This window comes from Papaver somniferum, chromosome 7 (genome assembly GCF_003573695.1).
Source record: "Papaver somniferum cultivar HN1 chromosome 7, ASM357369v1, whole genome shotgun sequence".
Lineage (NCBI taxonomy): Eukaryota > Viridiplantae > Streptophyta > Magnoliopsida > Ranunculales > Papaveraceae > Papaver > Papaver somniferum.
This window is the reverse complement of record NC_039364.1, coordinates 235,210,081-235,225,032: the sequence shown is the minus strand read 5'-3', so window position 1 is coordinate 235,225,032 and position 14,952 is coordinate 235,210,081. Positions and strand designations below refer to the sequence as shown.

The 14,952-nt window shown below is 36.8% G+C and overlaps 1 protein-coding gene and 1 long non-coding RNA gene across 3 annotated transcripts; one reads left to right on the top strand and one right to left on the bottom strand.

Moving 5' to 3' along the window:
* The first annotated feature begins 5,595 nt into the window (after positions 1 to 5,595).
* On the top strand, positions 5,596 to 7,664 carry LOC113293518. The gene is made up of 4 exons (XR_003332346.1): positions 5,596 to 5,950; positions 6,327 to 6,397; positions 6,517 to 6,589; positions 7,366 to 7,664. It is a non-coding gene; the product is annotated as an uncharacterized LOC113293518 (long non-coding RNA).
* A 1,141-nt stretch (positions 7,665 to 8,805) lies between these two features.
* LOC113299900 (integrin-linked protein kinase 1-like) lies at positions 8,806 to 14,311 on the bottom strand. Of its 2 annotated transcripts, XM_026548995.1 has the most exons (12): positions 13,836 to 14,311; positions 12,192 to 12,266; positions 11,613 to 11,729; positions 10,974 to 11,068; positions 10,715 to 10,835; positions 10,518 to 10,597; positions 10,060 to 10,110; positions 9,901 to 9,960; positions 9,682 to 9,803; positions 9,507 to 9,592; positions 9,312 to 9,427; positions 8,806 to 9,216 (listed from the first exon to the last, which is right to left on the bottom strand). In XM_026548995.1, the coding sequence occupies exons 1-12, from the start codon at positions 14,211 to 14,213 to the stop codon at positions 9,087 to 9,089; spliced, it is 1,431 nt and encodes a 476-aa protein (XP_026404780.1). In that variant the 5' UTR covers positions 14,214 to 14,311; the 3' UTR covers positions 8,806 to 9,086. The 2 variants fall into 2 exon arrangements, with proteins under 2 accessions (XP_026404780.1, XP_026404781.1); XM_026548996.1 differs by lacking the exon at positions 10,060 to 10,110.
* Positions 14,312 to 14,952: the final 641 nt, after the last annotated feature.

Genomic DNA, 14,952 nt, shown 5'->3' with positions numbered 1-14,952 from the left:
AAATTTTTTTTTTTTTTTTTAAAAAAAAAATTATCCTATCATAAATTAGCACAACCCATAAAAGAAAATAAAAACAACAATAATAATTACAAACCCATAAAAGAAAGAAAAAGAAGAAAAAGAAAAATTATTACAAGCCCAAATAAAAAAAAATAAAGAAAAACAAAAATTATTACAAGCCCACAAATTAAAAATGGAAGCCCACAGGTTGGGTTCTCTTAATGGGTTTAGGCTTACTTGCTTAAGCACAGCCCAGCTGCTCAGTTAGGTTGCAAAAGCCCAGTTGGGCTTTGGATCATCCTAAGCTTTGGCTTTTCTGAGGCCCAGTTGGGTATTTCAGTTGCAAAGCCCAGTTGGGCTGTGTTCTTTTTCAGCTGCTTGGAATCAGCCCAGTTGGGCTTTGGATCATAGCAACAGCAGGACCAGCAGGGGGTAGCAGCAGCTTTGGCCTGGCACCAGCAGGAGCAGCACCACAGCACAGCAACAGCAGCAGTTCAGTTCAGCAGCAGAGCAACAAGGAGAGCAACAGCCTCAGTTCCACCAGTTCACCAGCAACATCAGAGGCAGTGCAAATGGGCTAAGCAGTTCACAGCAGTGCACTAAAGCAACAGGCAAGAAGATGCTCTGATGTTGTGCAAGAACAACAAGCCAACAACTAATGAAGATGTAAACAGCAAGAATGCCCTGTAAACAGCAAATGATGCAAGTGCAGCTGCAAGTTAAAAGCAGCAGCAAGCAAATGAGCAAGGAAAGAAAAACAACATATGCGCCGCAACCGAGTCCCCGGCAGCGGCGCCAAAAACTTGATGTGGTTTTAAAAGAACCTACAACTGCACCTGCAAGTATACAGGGTTGTTGTAGATAGGTGGAGTAAGAAGGGGTTTGTCCTCAGGGACTTGGGTGTGTTCATGAAGATTCCTAAGCTAAATGGCAGTGACAGTGCAGTGAAGATGATGAGTGAGCAAAGCAGAAAGAAACAAGGCAATGTAACAAAAACAGTGACAGTGACCAAAGGTCATAGGCAGTGGGTGAGCAGTGGTGAAAGCAAACAAAGCAGATGAAGGGAACTAGGATCACTAATTCCACCACTAACCTACACCATGTATTCAATGACTACATTCTTGTTCTTGTGATGACATGGGTTAAGATGTGGTCTGCCCTATGTCTAAGAAGTTTCTCCACTAGAGAAATCATCCCCAATAAGACATTGCTCCAAAGCACTAGTTATCTGGCTAAGTATAACTAGTCTAAGGCTCAACATGGTCTGGTTTAGCATGATTGGTGGCTATGTCCACAAAGAGATATTCTAACTACAGTGGATACATAGCATCCACTGTGAGAGCAATTTGCAGACATGCCAAGGTGATTATCTCCTAAACATTTTTAAGATTCAAGAATGCATATTCACATCACACAGGATAGCAAGTTAAGGCTTCCTTAAGACCCTAGCAATTGAAACTAACACATGATAAAACTGAAATTAAGACAAAACAACATATGAATTGAAGTTCAAACAAAACAGGGCAAACATATGAGAAACTGGCTAGTCCAGTTCTCTACAAGAGTGAAGCTGGCTAACCCAGCATACTCTCTCACACACACCCATAGTCCCCATTTATACCCAATTACATAATTAGGGTTTATACCAAAAAAATCCCCAATTTGAAAACAGTGAAATTAGGTTTTTCAAATTACATACTTTGATGGCACAATCTCTCCCCCATGCGTCGACCCATTCTTCCTCTGACTCTCCTGCTCCATTCCCACGCGCCAATTGCTACTCTAGACTCGCCTAATCGATTGATTTTTCTTCTAGGGTTTCAGAGAAAGGTGAGAAGAAAAATCAATCAAATAGGGGGATAGAAAGAGGGGGTGATGATGGGTATTGATTTTATGGAAAAGGTAGAGTGGTTTGGTGGTGTTTGGTGATGAAGCGGCAGTGGCAGAGGTGGTGTTCTGGTGGTGGCAGGACATGGTGTCTCTGCAGAGGGGGTGAGGTCGATGGAGAGGAAGGAGGAGATGTTTGGTTGAGGTTAAATGATTCGGTTGCTAGGGTGTTAGGCGGGATATCAAGGTTCGATGTCCAGCGAAGGTAAGCCGCTGGATGCGAAGATGGTAAGTGGATCTAACGGTGAGATAGGAGAATATAGGAGCGACCGTAGGATAAAGGAATACAACAAAACGAACGGTACTTGATGGAGTTAGGTACTGTAGTGTAAGGCGGAGATATCAAACTTCGATGCACAGCAAGGGAGCGACCGTTGGATTCAACTACCATCTAATCTGAAGGCTTGGAATTTCAGAGCTGTGGTGCTTGGCAGAGACTTCAGATTTTGATGCTCTATGAAGGAGCGACCGTCGGATGCTTCTGAGAACTGATCTGATGGCTGAGAACGGAGGCGTTTTTGTGTGTGGAAAATGAGGTTGTGCGCACCATTCTTCGCGGCTTCCTTGCGTGATTTCTCCCGGCTTTTCACTACTTTTCTGCTCTTTTTGCTCCGCAAGTCATCCAGACTTTATTTATTACCTAAAAATGCAAAATTAATTAATAAAAATATTTATTCTTGAAAACAATGAAAATACAGAATATGGGATAAAATGTAGAATTAATGCACAAAAGATGAGTTAAATGCCAACAAAAAGGGATAAATATATACATTATTTGGCACTCATCACCATCTCAATGTGTCGACTGCGAGTGTGGAAGACCGGCTTGGCTGTCAAATAAGTGGCACCAATATTATCACACCAAAGAGTGGGATGAGAGGCTAGCGAAAAATAATGAGAGAAGCCAAACAACCTCAGTTGATGCACTTGCAATTTCTCTATATTCAGCTTCGATACTCTAGAAATTGTTGGTTGCTTCTTCGAACTCCAAGAGATAAGTTTATTTCCATAATATATGGCCGACCCACCAGTCAATTTGCGATCATCTAAAAAACCTCCCCAATCTACATCCGTAAAAATAGATAGCATCGGTGGTGAATTACGATAAAATTGTATTCCATAAAAAACTATATGCTTTGGGTATCGTAAAAACTTTTGATTAAACCCCAATGTTTTGTGGTCGTACTTTGCATAAACTGACATGCTTTGTTGACCACAAACGCAATATCCAGACGCGTTAGTGTTAATTATTGAAGAGCTCCCATCGTGATGCGATAAAGAAAAACATTTTCAAAAGGTTCCCCATAATGTTTAGTAAGCGATTACTTGCTTCAATTGGAGAAGAAATAGGCTTGGCATCTTGCATTTTTATTCGAGTAAGAAGATCCACAATATACTTTTGCTGCGAAGAACAAGCCCCTTTGAATTTGTTGTAGCTTCAAGACCCAAAAAATAGTCGGAAAATAGGTTATTTTTCTAAATAATTTTTAAAACATGGTTCAAATGGACGAGTAAAAATTAGTATGGGTGAAATAGACATTAAAAAAATAGGAAGGATGAAACTAGATTCATCCTGACTTAAACTTAAAAAATAGTAAGGATGAAACGGGATGCATCCTGATGTAAATTAAAAATAAGAAAAAGGATTTGAAAATGGGTAGGATGAAACTGTTTACATCCCGCTATTTTTACATTTTTGTCCATCTAAACAGTATCAAAATCTAAATGTCCTTTTTACCCCAGAATTGTTGATTTTGGTCTTTCTAGCCAATTTTGTGAAAAATAGTTGAAAACTCCCAAATCTTTAATTGCAAATTCACTTCCAATACGTGTGATCATTCGAAATATAAATGATTATATCATCTACATATAACATAATATCCCCCTTTTGATATAGAAATAATGATTGATCAGTTTTAGATCCAAAAAAACCAAGTATAAGTAAAAATTGATTCAACCTCGTATAACATGCGTGCGATGACTGTTTTAGTCCATAAATAGAATTTCTTAGTCTATAGACATGAGTAGGATGATATGGATAAACCCGGTGGGTGACTCATATAAACCTCCTCCTCTAAAACGATATTTAGATAAGCATTGAGAGGTGTTGGGTAGTGAACCACACCTATTAATACCTTCCTTAACTGACTAGATGGATATCATATTTGATATAGAATTGTAGATGAAGTTGAAGGACGATAACCACCATAATTGTGGTTGTCATCACGTCCACGTCCACGACCATTGTGATTTCTTCTACGATTGTTTGTAAAATTCTGATTGCGGTTCTGTGATTGGATAGGAGCAACGGAAGGTGGTTTTCTTTGAGTGTTTTTAGCATCAGGAGATTCTAACTCATCTATATGTTGATCAGCAAAAAAAACCATTTTAGTAAGATATATAATCAAGGATATTAAAGGCTCCCTTCTTGGTGTTCACCAACTGCAACTGGAGTTGCATCATACGAGCTTGCGATCTTGAAGCAAATATCATTTCCATTTATTCCCACGCCTGATGAGAGGTCGTCAGTCCAAACATTTGAGTGTGTACACTCTGTGACAGAGAAGGTAGGATACCACTGAGCAGCGGTTGATCCTTTTGCTGCCATGTTAAGAAAGCTGTATTAGGGCTTTGAATGAATTCTACATAAACCTTTAGCTTGAATACATTGTATTACCAGCAGCACAGCCAGAACTTCTGCCTGATCAAGATCTCTTACATCCCTTCTCCAGGCCAAGGCTTCCATGAATTCTCCTAGATGATCTCGAAGCACAATAGAAAAACCAGCAAGGTTAGTAACTGGTAGCATAGAAACATCAAAATTAATTTTCAACCAAGCAAATGGAGGTGGTTTCCAAAAACTTCTTAAATATATGTCTATATGAGGGCTAACATCACTACGAGTATGAGAATTTGATCTATTATGAATGCATATGCGATGAGAACAGCAAAACTGAAAAATCTGGTGAATAATGGCCTCAGGATACTGAGTTTTTCCCTCAAGCATCTACTTTTTCATAAGAACTACATATAGTTATCACTGCTAAATTCCTGAGATTTCTTCTCTGTGTGTTAAGTAATGAATTTTTATCTGTACAAGATTGAATCCAATGATAAATATCTCTATAATCATTAGCATTTTGAAGAATTGCATTATAGACACCAAACCAAACGTCATTAGCAAAAGGACATTAAAGCTTCATTAAAGATTCGTAGATTTTTAATTCCCAAACCTCCAACTCTTTTAGGTTTACTTAATTCATTCCAACCAATAATACAGCATGCTTGCTTCGATTTCTTGTTCCACCAATAATTTCTTTGCAAACATTCCATTTTCTTCATTGTTTTATCTGGAATATGCATACAGCTCGTTTGGTACTAAGCCATAGAACCTGTAACAACTTGAATCTGAGTATTTCTGCCTGCCTGATTAACTAATTTGCCTTGCCATGATTGTAGTCTACTATCCATTTTATCCACAGTTTCTGCAAAGCAAGTATTTTTGTTACGACCCATGAAAAGAGGAATTCCTAAATTTTTTTCTCCTTCAATGGCATTTTTGGCATCTGAACCATTGTTGGTATGTCATCTTTATCTAAATCATTCAAATATTGACTAAAGTGAATACCAGACTTATTCAAACTAACTATCTACCCCCGAAGCCTTACAAAAATGAGAAATAATTTCGATCATCTCCCCCCTTTTAATGAGAGCAGCCCTCGACTGAAAACGCTAAGGTTTTGGTGTACCGCCGTACTTTCGTGTACCGCCGTACCTTTCGTACCCCAAACTTACTTTTCCAACCAACGGTTTTTTCATCAGCCATTGGATTGTCTGCGTCTATAACCACAACCGTTCAGTTTTTTTTTGTTTTCTTTCTCTTCCTCGGTTAGGTATCCTAATTTTCTCTCCATTCGTTCTCTTCCTGCTTGCCTCTCTTTCTCTTCTGAACAACTAAAAGCGATCGCTGTAATTGAATCTTCACCCAGATTTCAAGAAATTTGCAGACAATCAATGAGGGAGATAAAGAACTACTGTGGTTGTTTTTCACTTCCTCGATTAGGTATGGGAAACTTCTCAAATTGTTTGATTCTAGGTTTTCTGTAGATTATTTTGGGTTTATTGTTTGAGATTTAGGGATTTTAGTACTTACATTTGATGTGGTTGAACTTTGATTCAAGTGAATTTCGGCTTTTAATCTATTAAACAAGAACAAATTTTCTTTAGTTATGAAATGGTGGTATTTGTTGATATAAAGTAGATTAATGAATTATACAGTCATGATGTATTACCCATTATTTTTGACATAGTTTTATGTTGGATTTGTTTCAGTTTATGATTTTTATCTGATTACCAGAATGAGAAAGCATTTGTTCTCAAACTTTACAAAAAAATTTCTAATGTTATGAAATTACTTAACTAAATTTTGTACTGTTTAGTCCAAGGAATGAGGCGAAACATGTAACTGTTATGGAAGCAGTCACATCAATTCAACCAAATAGAAACCTAGGTCAGGTACCTTAAACATCTTTTAAGTGAATGGAAGTTTTTTTGGACTGGACTGTGTGATCAGATTCAAAGTTTATCATCTGACCATTGATTAATTTTTATGTTTTTCTACACTATCAGATTCACGCTCTCTTTTTGGCAGCAAGAAAATCACAAGTCAGAAATTCTGGAGACCCCCACAGTTATAGTACAAGTGAGTTTTTTTTTTTCCGACCTTAGCCTATATCCAATATTAATGGAACCAAACACACTATGTATTTCGTGTTACTCTCAACTGCCGTTAGTCTAATAAATCATAATTTGTTGGATGACATCACAAAGATCGACTAATATGGTTCAGTTGTTTAATTTTTGGATCAAGTGTTTGAATATTAAATTTGATGATATGTGAAGTCAAATTCTTAAATTCATACTTTACCACTTTCCACATAGTTTACAATAAGTGATTTGTTAGTTGCTTACAATAGTGATCTATTTTATGGTATCGTTGTTGTTGTGCTTCGTCTGTTAGTTTGTTAATCACGGTGACTGTTAGAGTGAGACAAGGAAATATGGATGGTGGAATAAAATTTGTAGTCTGTTAGTTTTTTAATCACGGTACTGCTAGAGTGAGACGGGAAATATGGATGCTGGATTAGGAATTGTAATCTGCATTTGACAATTTCCATTATGTGTTAGTAATTTGGGTTGATCAAATTGAAAAACTACTGTTTTATTTTAGGTTGAGATTATACCTGTATATGGGTGTTTTCACCATTATTTTCTTACTTTTTTGCCCCATGAACTTTGAAATATAATGGTTTGCCCTCATGAAAGTCCTTGAATTGTAAATGGCGCAGCTATCTGTCCAAGCATTCACAAGTATTGGGGTGTTTCATACTTTCCTGCTTATACTTCGTCTTTATTTTCATACAAATTACTCTTATTCTTTGCCTGATATTGTGGATTGTCATTACAAATTTTTTGCAGGTTCATAGTGATTTTTTCTTGGACAAAAGATAGAAATATACTGAAGAATAAGCCTACAGAAAGTAAGCAAATTACAGAAAGGAGTTAGCTACAGAACAGCCTCAAGAGTCAAGACCCAACAAAAACCAAAAACGTTTACAATTCAGATGGAGTGTTGTATAACTTGTATAGGAACACTTGATAACAAAGGATCTCAGTCCCAAATGTGTTTTTCTGGAGTGGTATATTTTTGATTTTTTTTCTAACTGAAATTGTTTGAATATACATTATAATATATATATATATATCTTTCAAAAATGAAAATGAAAATGAAAAATGCATATGAAAAAGATATTTATTTGTCAACGTGCAACGCACGTGCACTTCACCTGTGTTAGTAATGGAGCTGGTTGAAGCAACTGAGAATAAAATGCAGTCATCTGGGAAGAAAAAAAAATACTTGGACCTCTGATGGCTGGCTTTAAAGGCTTAATTAATCCCTGAACTTCAGATGCTTGTAGCATTCTACTGAAAGCTTCCATGCATAGAATAGAAATATATGGAGACGGAGCATCATCTTGGCGAAGTCCTCTTGTTGGCATAAAAGGAGTAGTAGGAGATCCATTAAGCATAATTGAAATAGAGGTCGTGTTGATACATTGATGGATTAATGAAAACTTAATCAATGCATAACTTTGATTATAAACCCCCATTTCGTGCAACCAAATGTCTTTGCCATGTCCAATTTAATTGCCACTGCCTCTGGAGAAACTTTAGTTCTTTCCATATAATCAATGACTTCATGTGCTATAATGGTATTATTAAGAATGTTTCAACCCGGTACATATGCAGCTTGCCATGGAGAAATAATCTTATTAAACGGCTTCTTTAATCTGTTTGCCAAAATACTTGAAATAATTTTATACGAAATATTACATGGACTAATCGGACGAAAATCTGATGGAATTTCCAACACAATTTCTTCGGAATTAATACTTGATAAGTAAAATTAAGCTGCTTAAGCAATTTACCTGATTGGATAAATTCTTGAACCATGGAAACCAACCCATCAACAACTTCACCCCAACAAACTTGATAAAATCCTGCCTGAAATCCATTCGGTCCCGAAGCTGCCCAGGCATTAATCTGGTAAACCACCTTTCTTATCTTTGTTTTGGGCTTGTTTGTACGCCTATTATGTTGGGCTGTAGAGAAGTATGTTGGGCTGCGAACTCTTCCTTTTCTTTCCTTCCCATTATGTTAGTAAATTGTATTTTGGTTTTTCGCTATTAACAAATTGCATTTTCTTCAGTATTATAAAGAAGAAAAGAAAAAAAACAGAAGTTAATTTGGAGGACAATTTCAAAAAAGACCGAGGCAAAAAAATCCACTTCTGTGGAGCAAAATGAGGTGGATAGTGGAGAGCTGGTGTCAGCATTGGCCATTGGAGCATAACAAATGGTGTTACAAAGATGATCTTCATCACAAAAAAAATTGTTTCTAAATTTCGTATAGTCGATACAGTTGTATATTAAGGGTCATAGCAGTTGAGATGTTACATTGATATATAGCAACAGAATTCTAATTACACTTTTGACCTTCGTCGGAAATCAGCAATATGAATAGGTAATTCATGAGTAGATGGGAAAAATCAAGCTTGGAAAAAGAGTTACAGGAGAGTTGTAACCAAGGGGGTTGTTCCCGGGATGATCCGTACACCGGCTTACCACTGGATCTACCTACTATGATGAGTTGAAGAGGCTCCAATGGTGTTCTGGTACTAGGTTTTCCTTGATTTTTTCGAGTCTCTTGAGAATTTCAAGAAAAGGTGGTCTTTTATTCATGTCAGCAGCCCAGCATTGGTCCGTTAATCTGAAAAATCCAGTACATAGAAAGTGAGATTTCCATTTCCTAGTGACAGAATGATACTTAACCTGATGAATAAGACAGCATAACCATAGACTTACTCTCTCAGTTCTGGGAGGTAGCCTTTTGCACGGAAAGCGGGTCTATGTCCATCTGCCACGTACTTTGCTGCCTCATATGGTTCATAATTCACCATTGGTGGGTTCCCCTCGAGCATCTGCAAAGAATTTATAACAGAAATAACTTAGGCTGGTAATTTTACAGCAAAAAGAGGACTAGGGCAGAAAGTATTTTACCTCATATAATATCATTGCAAAAGAGAAAACGTCAACTTTCTTATCGTATTTCCGATGTTTGAAAACTTCAGGGGCCATGTACCGGTCTTTTGATAGAGAACAAGAAACAATGAAGATTATCAGATTTAAGCAAGCAATTACTTATTTATTTGAAGATCCTGAAACAGATACTTACAGCTTCCTGTCTCTCCGGTCATTTTGTATACATCGTGAGAATTCTTCACCTTGATGAGCTTACTTAATCCAAAGTCTCCAACCTTCAAATGATCTGCATTGGAGTTGACTAAGAGGACATTCCTGAAAGCCAATCAAATTCAGGAGAACATAAAGACCAAATATAATGAAATTTGTTTAAAATTGTATACCCTAGATACTGTTGAACGCACCAACCTACCTTGGCTTCAGGTCTCGATGAATTATGACGTTTGGCTCATTGTGCATATATGCCATTCCCCTGCTCCGATAACATCATAAATTCAAATCAGTACTGAGCTCAATTTTCAATCTGTATCATTTATCAGAGCAACTAAATAGAATGTGTGCAAGAAACCACTTGTTTGTGTTCGAGATAAGCTCTTTGTTTGTATCTGCGAGCAGAATCCAACTGCATGAGCAAAACATATGATACATAGTACATACATCATATATTCCCCATCTAAAATTGTTGTATGTCTGGTGTTTGGCAAACTTGTTGAGATAAAAGGTGGTCAATCTAAACATAAAAACCTTGCACTATATAGACTGTAGAGGTGTCAAAATAAACTAAGTACGGACTACGGATTCAATTGAGCAAGTGAAAATTAACAAAATGGCCTATTAACTGTGGCAGACTGCCAGTATATTCCCCAGTTCTTCGTACTGTGGTTTTGTATCCTCAATATTACTCGTGATTTTGCAACTACTACACATAAATGACCAAATTTGGTAGTGAGAAAAGCAGCAGCTGATGGAGTAAATTTAGAACTTTGTATACCAAGAGTCAAAGAGGAGTACATTTAGAACTTGGAATACCTGGCAATGTCTAATGCAAAATTAACAGCTGTTGCTGGAGTGAGGGCACCCTTTTCCTTCAGATGCTGATGAAGATCACCCTAAAACCAGCACAGAAGAGACAATTGAAGGAAAAAAAAAAGGTACTTCATCTGAAGAGTATATGATTGATATTGAGTGAGCTTCATCAAAAGTTTATAGATTATAGGCATCATTACCCCTCGAAGATACTCGGTGATTAACATCAGAGGCTTTCTTTCAGTGACTGCTCCAAGGAATTGGACAATATTGGGGTGACGCAATTTCACTAGTAAATTGACCTCGTGCCGGAAATCCTGGCTGAATCGCAAAATAAGTGTTAAAGTTTCAGGAGAAAGGTTCTCCAGGTAATAATTAATTAAAACATTATTCTCTTGTGGAGGTTAAGCACAAAGAAAGCCGTAGGACTAAAGAACACTACAGGATAATGGGACTTACACCACCAATCTATCATCCGAAAGAGATGGAAGAATACGTTTGATAGCTACTGGTGTTCCACGCCAGCCAGCTTTCACAATTTCGCCGAAAGAGCCCTACAAGCATAAGCTATTATAATCAATAAAGAAATTCAGTCTCCAAAAGTAAGCAGATCCATTATTGACCTACTACTATCACATTGTAACCATGCCTGAACCAAAATACAAATCTAAGAAAAAGACAACCAAGGGGAGCTATACGAATCCATACAGAAGAACAGGATATCCTTCATTGGAATTACTGAAACTGCGAATATAGCTGCCAAAACTAAAATATAAACAGCCAAGGGGAACTATAGTATACTACTCCCTGTAAGAGCATAAATATGTTTAAATTCACATGGGAACATGTTGACAACTTAAACTTGGGATGTAGAATATCATATATAATATGACTAAACCCAGAAGCAACTCACTGAATGAAACATCCTTAGAGTGCTGGGACTGTTTTACACTACTTTCTACTTTACTTATTTATTCAGTATCATCTCAACAAGCAGATCAACTTGAGAGGTGAGATATCATGATGGTGACGCTGCCTTCACAATCATGCTGTGTTCATATTTTGAGCTTGATGGGAAAAAAAGAAGAAGAAGCTCACTTTTCCTATAAGATTTGAGCCCGAAAAATCCAGCTCATTCGGGTCGATCTCCCAGTCACACTTGTTGGGGAGAGGAGGTGAAACTGGCTTTGAGTCAAAATGGCTTCCAGTTTGTCCCTGTAGAAGAAACATGTGAGCTAACTATCCCAAGGAAGGAAAATCTATAATTCAGATTTCAGTATGTTAATCAAAACCAAGATGGACAAGTTTTCCACTAATATTGTATCTAGCAGGTAAGGGCAGACGAGAGTTGATATTGTAGCACTAACAGACAGAAGTATTGAACTTGGTAAAACATGTTTTAGATTACTTAGAAAAATTAAATACATAAACATAGAAGTCCTCAACTTATATTACAGATTCAGCAAATAAATCTCTGGTTGTTGTTTGTTTTTGTCTGTCATTTGTAGTCTGGTAAGTCCTGTAAAGGACTTGCCTGTTTTTCTTTTTTCTCCTTTTTTGCTTTGTTTTTTTGGGGTTTTTCCTGCTTTGGTTTTTTTCCCTTTTTCCTTGTAACCTCTTTTGTTCTTCATATTATTAAATAAAAATGTGATTGAGCAAAAAAAGTCCTCGACTTACATAAGAATTGCCACCACGATCAGTCAGCAGCTTAATCATATCGTGCTTCTTAGCTCCTTCTGCATCAGCTAAGGGCTGTCAAAAGGCAAACTACATTAGACCAAAGTAGCAAATTACATTAGCTACTTTTTAACTTAACTGAGATCTAAAATTAGGCGCACAAAATCTGCAAAAATTCACAATTAAAAGTTTCTCTACATTTGAGTTGTAAAACTCAACGAATCTTAAACTAAACAGCAAAAATAAAGTAAGGTTATACACAATTAAAGTGAAAGAAACACTAAAGTGAAGCTAAAAGTTTCTGCAGTTCATCCTCCTTCAACATCTTTGGATTCTTTAAAAACAATTTTCCTCTCTCATTCACGATTCTGTATCCTAGAGTACCATTTATCCGAAAGCAAACAAGACTAGCAAGTTTAAGAACAAGCAGTATTGTTTGAGGTGCTCAACATTCTCGGTCTACTAATAAAGTAGATAATTACATTAACTACTCTTAAACTGAACTGGAATCCAAAATTAGGCACACAAAATCTTCAAAATTCACATTTAAAGGTTTCTCTTATTTGAGTTATAAAACTCAGGATAAAGCCAATGAGTCTTAAACTTAACTAATAGTATGTAGGGAGTGATGGAGTGTAGCGAGCTCTTATTATAAGGGTAAGTACGATGAGATTCAATCACAACATTTATACAGACTGAGACTCTCATGACACAAACACTCAGGTATAACCAACAAAAAAGAAGTAAGTTTATAAACAATCAAAGAGAGAGACACAATGAAACAGTTCCGAAAAGGTATTTCGTACAATAAGCTAAAAGCCTAAAAGTTTCTGCAGTTCATCCTCCTTCAACATTATGAATCTACTAGTCAGTGATTCGAATCTCCAAAATAAATTCAACTAGCTAAAATAAATGCTCCCTAAATGCATCATAAAAATAAGATTCAAAATAACGATGACCGGATATTCAAATTACCACTCTGACATTATAAATTGCCACCAACAAGCACCAATTGCGGTCGCTAAACTTGAACTTGTGTGACGTGCTCAACACTATCAATATACGCAAATTGATAGGGTTACCTAATCTCAGTTACATTCAAATACCTAAACTGAATCCTACTTATGTCGATGCATCAAAAAAAGATTCAAAATAGTAAATGATCAGACATGAATTCCTCCAAATATACACAGATTGATCTTGTTATCTAATCTCAGTTACATTCAAATACCTAAACTGAATCCTACTTATGTCAATGCATCAAAAAAAGATTCAAAATAGTAATGATCAGACATTCAAATTCCTACTCTGACATTATAAACTGAAACCAAGAAACACCAATTGCGGTCCCTAAATTTGAACTTGTTTGAGGTGCTCAACTTGTCAGCTTACTAGGATAGTGATTCCAATCTTCAAAATATACTCAGATTCATCTTGTTATCTAATCTCAGTTACATACAAAGACCTAAACTAAATGATTCCTAAATTATGTCAGTGCATCAAAGAAACATTGAAATAAAAATAACCAGACATTCAAATTCCCCAATTGCGGTCGCTAAATTTCATCAAAATTGAACTGGTAACAAGAAAATCCAAGAAATCACTTGAATCTTGAAAAGAGAGAAAGGATATGAGAATAATTACAGTGTTTTTCCATCGATCTTGAGCATTAACATCAGCACCATGATCAAGAAGAAGATTAGCAATCTGAATCCAACCGTGAAGAGAAGCAACATGAAGAGGTGTTCTACTATCATAATCTCTAGCATTAACAAGTGTTTCATCTTCTTCTAATAATCTTTTCACAGCACCAACATCATTTTGATGAGCATGCCATAGTATCAATGATGTTTTACTCATTCTTGATTTCTCTTTATTTTGCTGTGGTTTCTCATTTACGCCACTTGAAGGACTTGCTCCACCACCACCGCCATGATCCTCCACCGCCGCCGCCGCAGTCCTGTTTGATGAGCCACTCCCACTACCAGTAGATTCATCGGAATTCTCTCCTTTTCCACTCATCGGATCACAAATCTAGGGTTTTAGGGATTATTTTCTCTCCGATTTCACTTTCCTTTTTGGTTCTTCTTCTTCTTCAAACAAAGACTTATAAGTATTTGTTTTACTTTTCTCTTCTTCTCTCCACTTAAACGGAATATGGTTCTGGCGGTCTTGTTGTCCTCCTCGGGAGTATCGTTTACCAAGTCAACCCCTTTCTTTTGACGGTCGCGATCTGCTTTCTTAGAGCCATTGAACGGTTTGGAGTCGGGGAAGATTGAGTGTTTGAAATGTTAGATCATGATTAATATTTCCCCCAGGCAATGTTTTGATATTGCATTTAGGGCTGTTAATGGATACCGATTATCCGAAATCCGACATCGATAATTCGTTAGCCGTTACTGCTACCATCCGACATAGCGGTAAACGGATATCCGATACCGATAAGTTAACGGATAATCCCTTCTTAACGTAACGGTAGTGGAACCGTGTATTTCTGTTAGATTTAGTTCCGTTATCCGGAAACGTGCGTACTGCATGTGTAAACTCTTATACCTACGGTGTATTCGTCGAATGAATCTCATTCAGTTCATTCTTCACTTCAGTTTTATCAGCACAACAGAGAGAAAAAGAGAGAAAACCTAAAGTCATCGTCTTTCTCTGCCTTAGAAATCATCGTCTTCTCTATAGAAATCATGTGTGATTACTGATTAGAAACTAGGGTTTTCTTCTTCAATTTCCTTTGAGTTTAATTTCAATCTTA

Coding starts and splice junctions, on each gene's coding strand:
- LOC113299900 (XM_026548995.1), bottom strand. CDS start 14,213: ATGAGTGGAAAAGGAGAGAATTCCGATGAATCTACTGGTAGTGGGAGT. Junction 12,267..13,835: donor AAGATCGATGGAAAAACACT/GTAATTATTCTC, acceptor GCCTTTTGACAG/CCCTTAGCTGATGCAGAAGG. Junction 10,836..10,973: donor TCGGATGATAGATTGGTGGT/GTAAGTCCCATT, acceptor TTTGCGATTCAG/CCAGGATTTCCGGCACGAGG.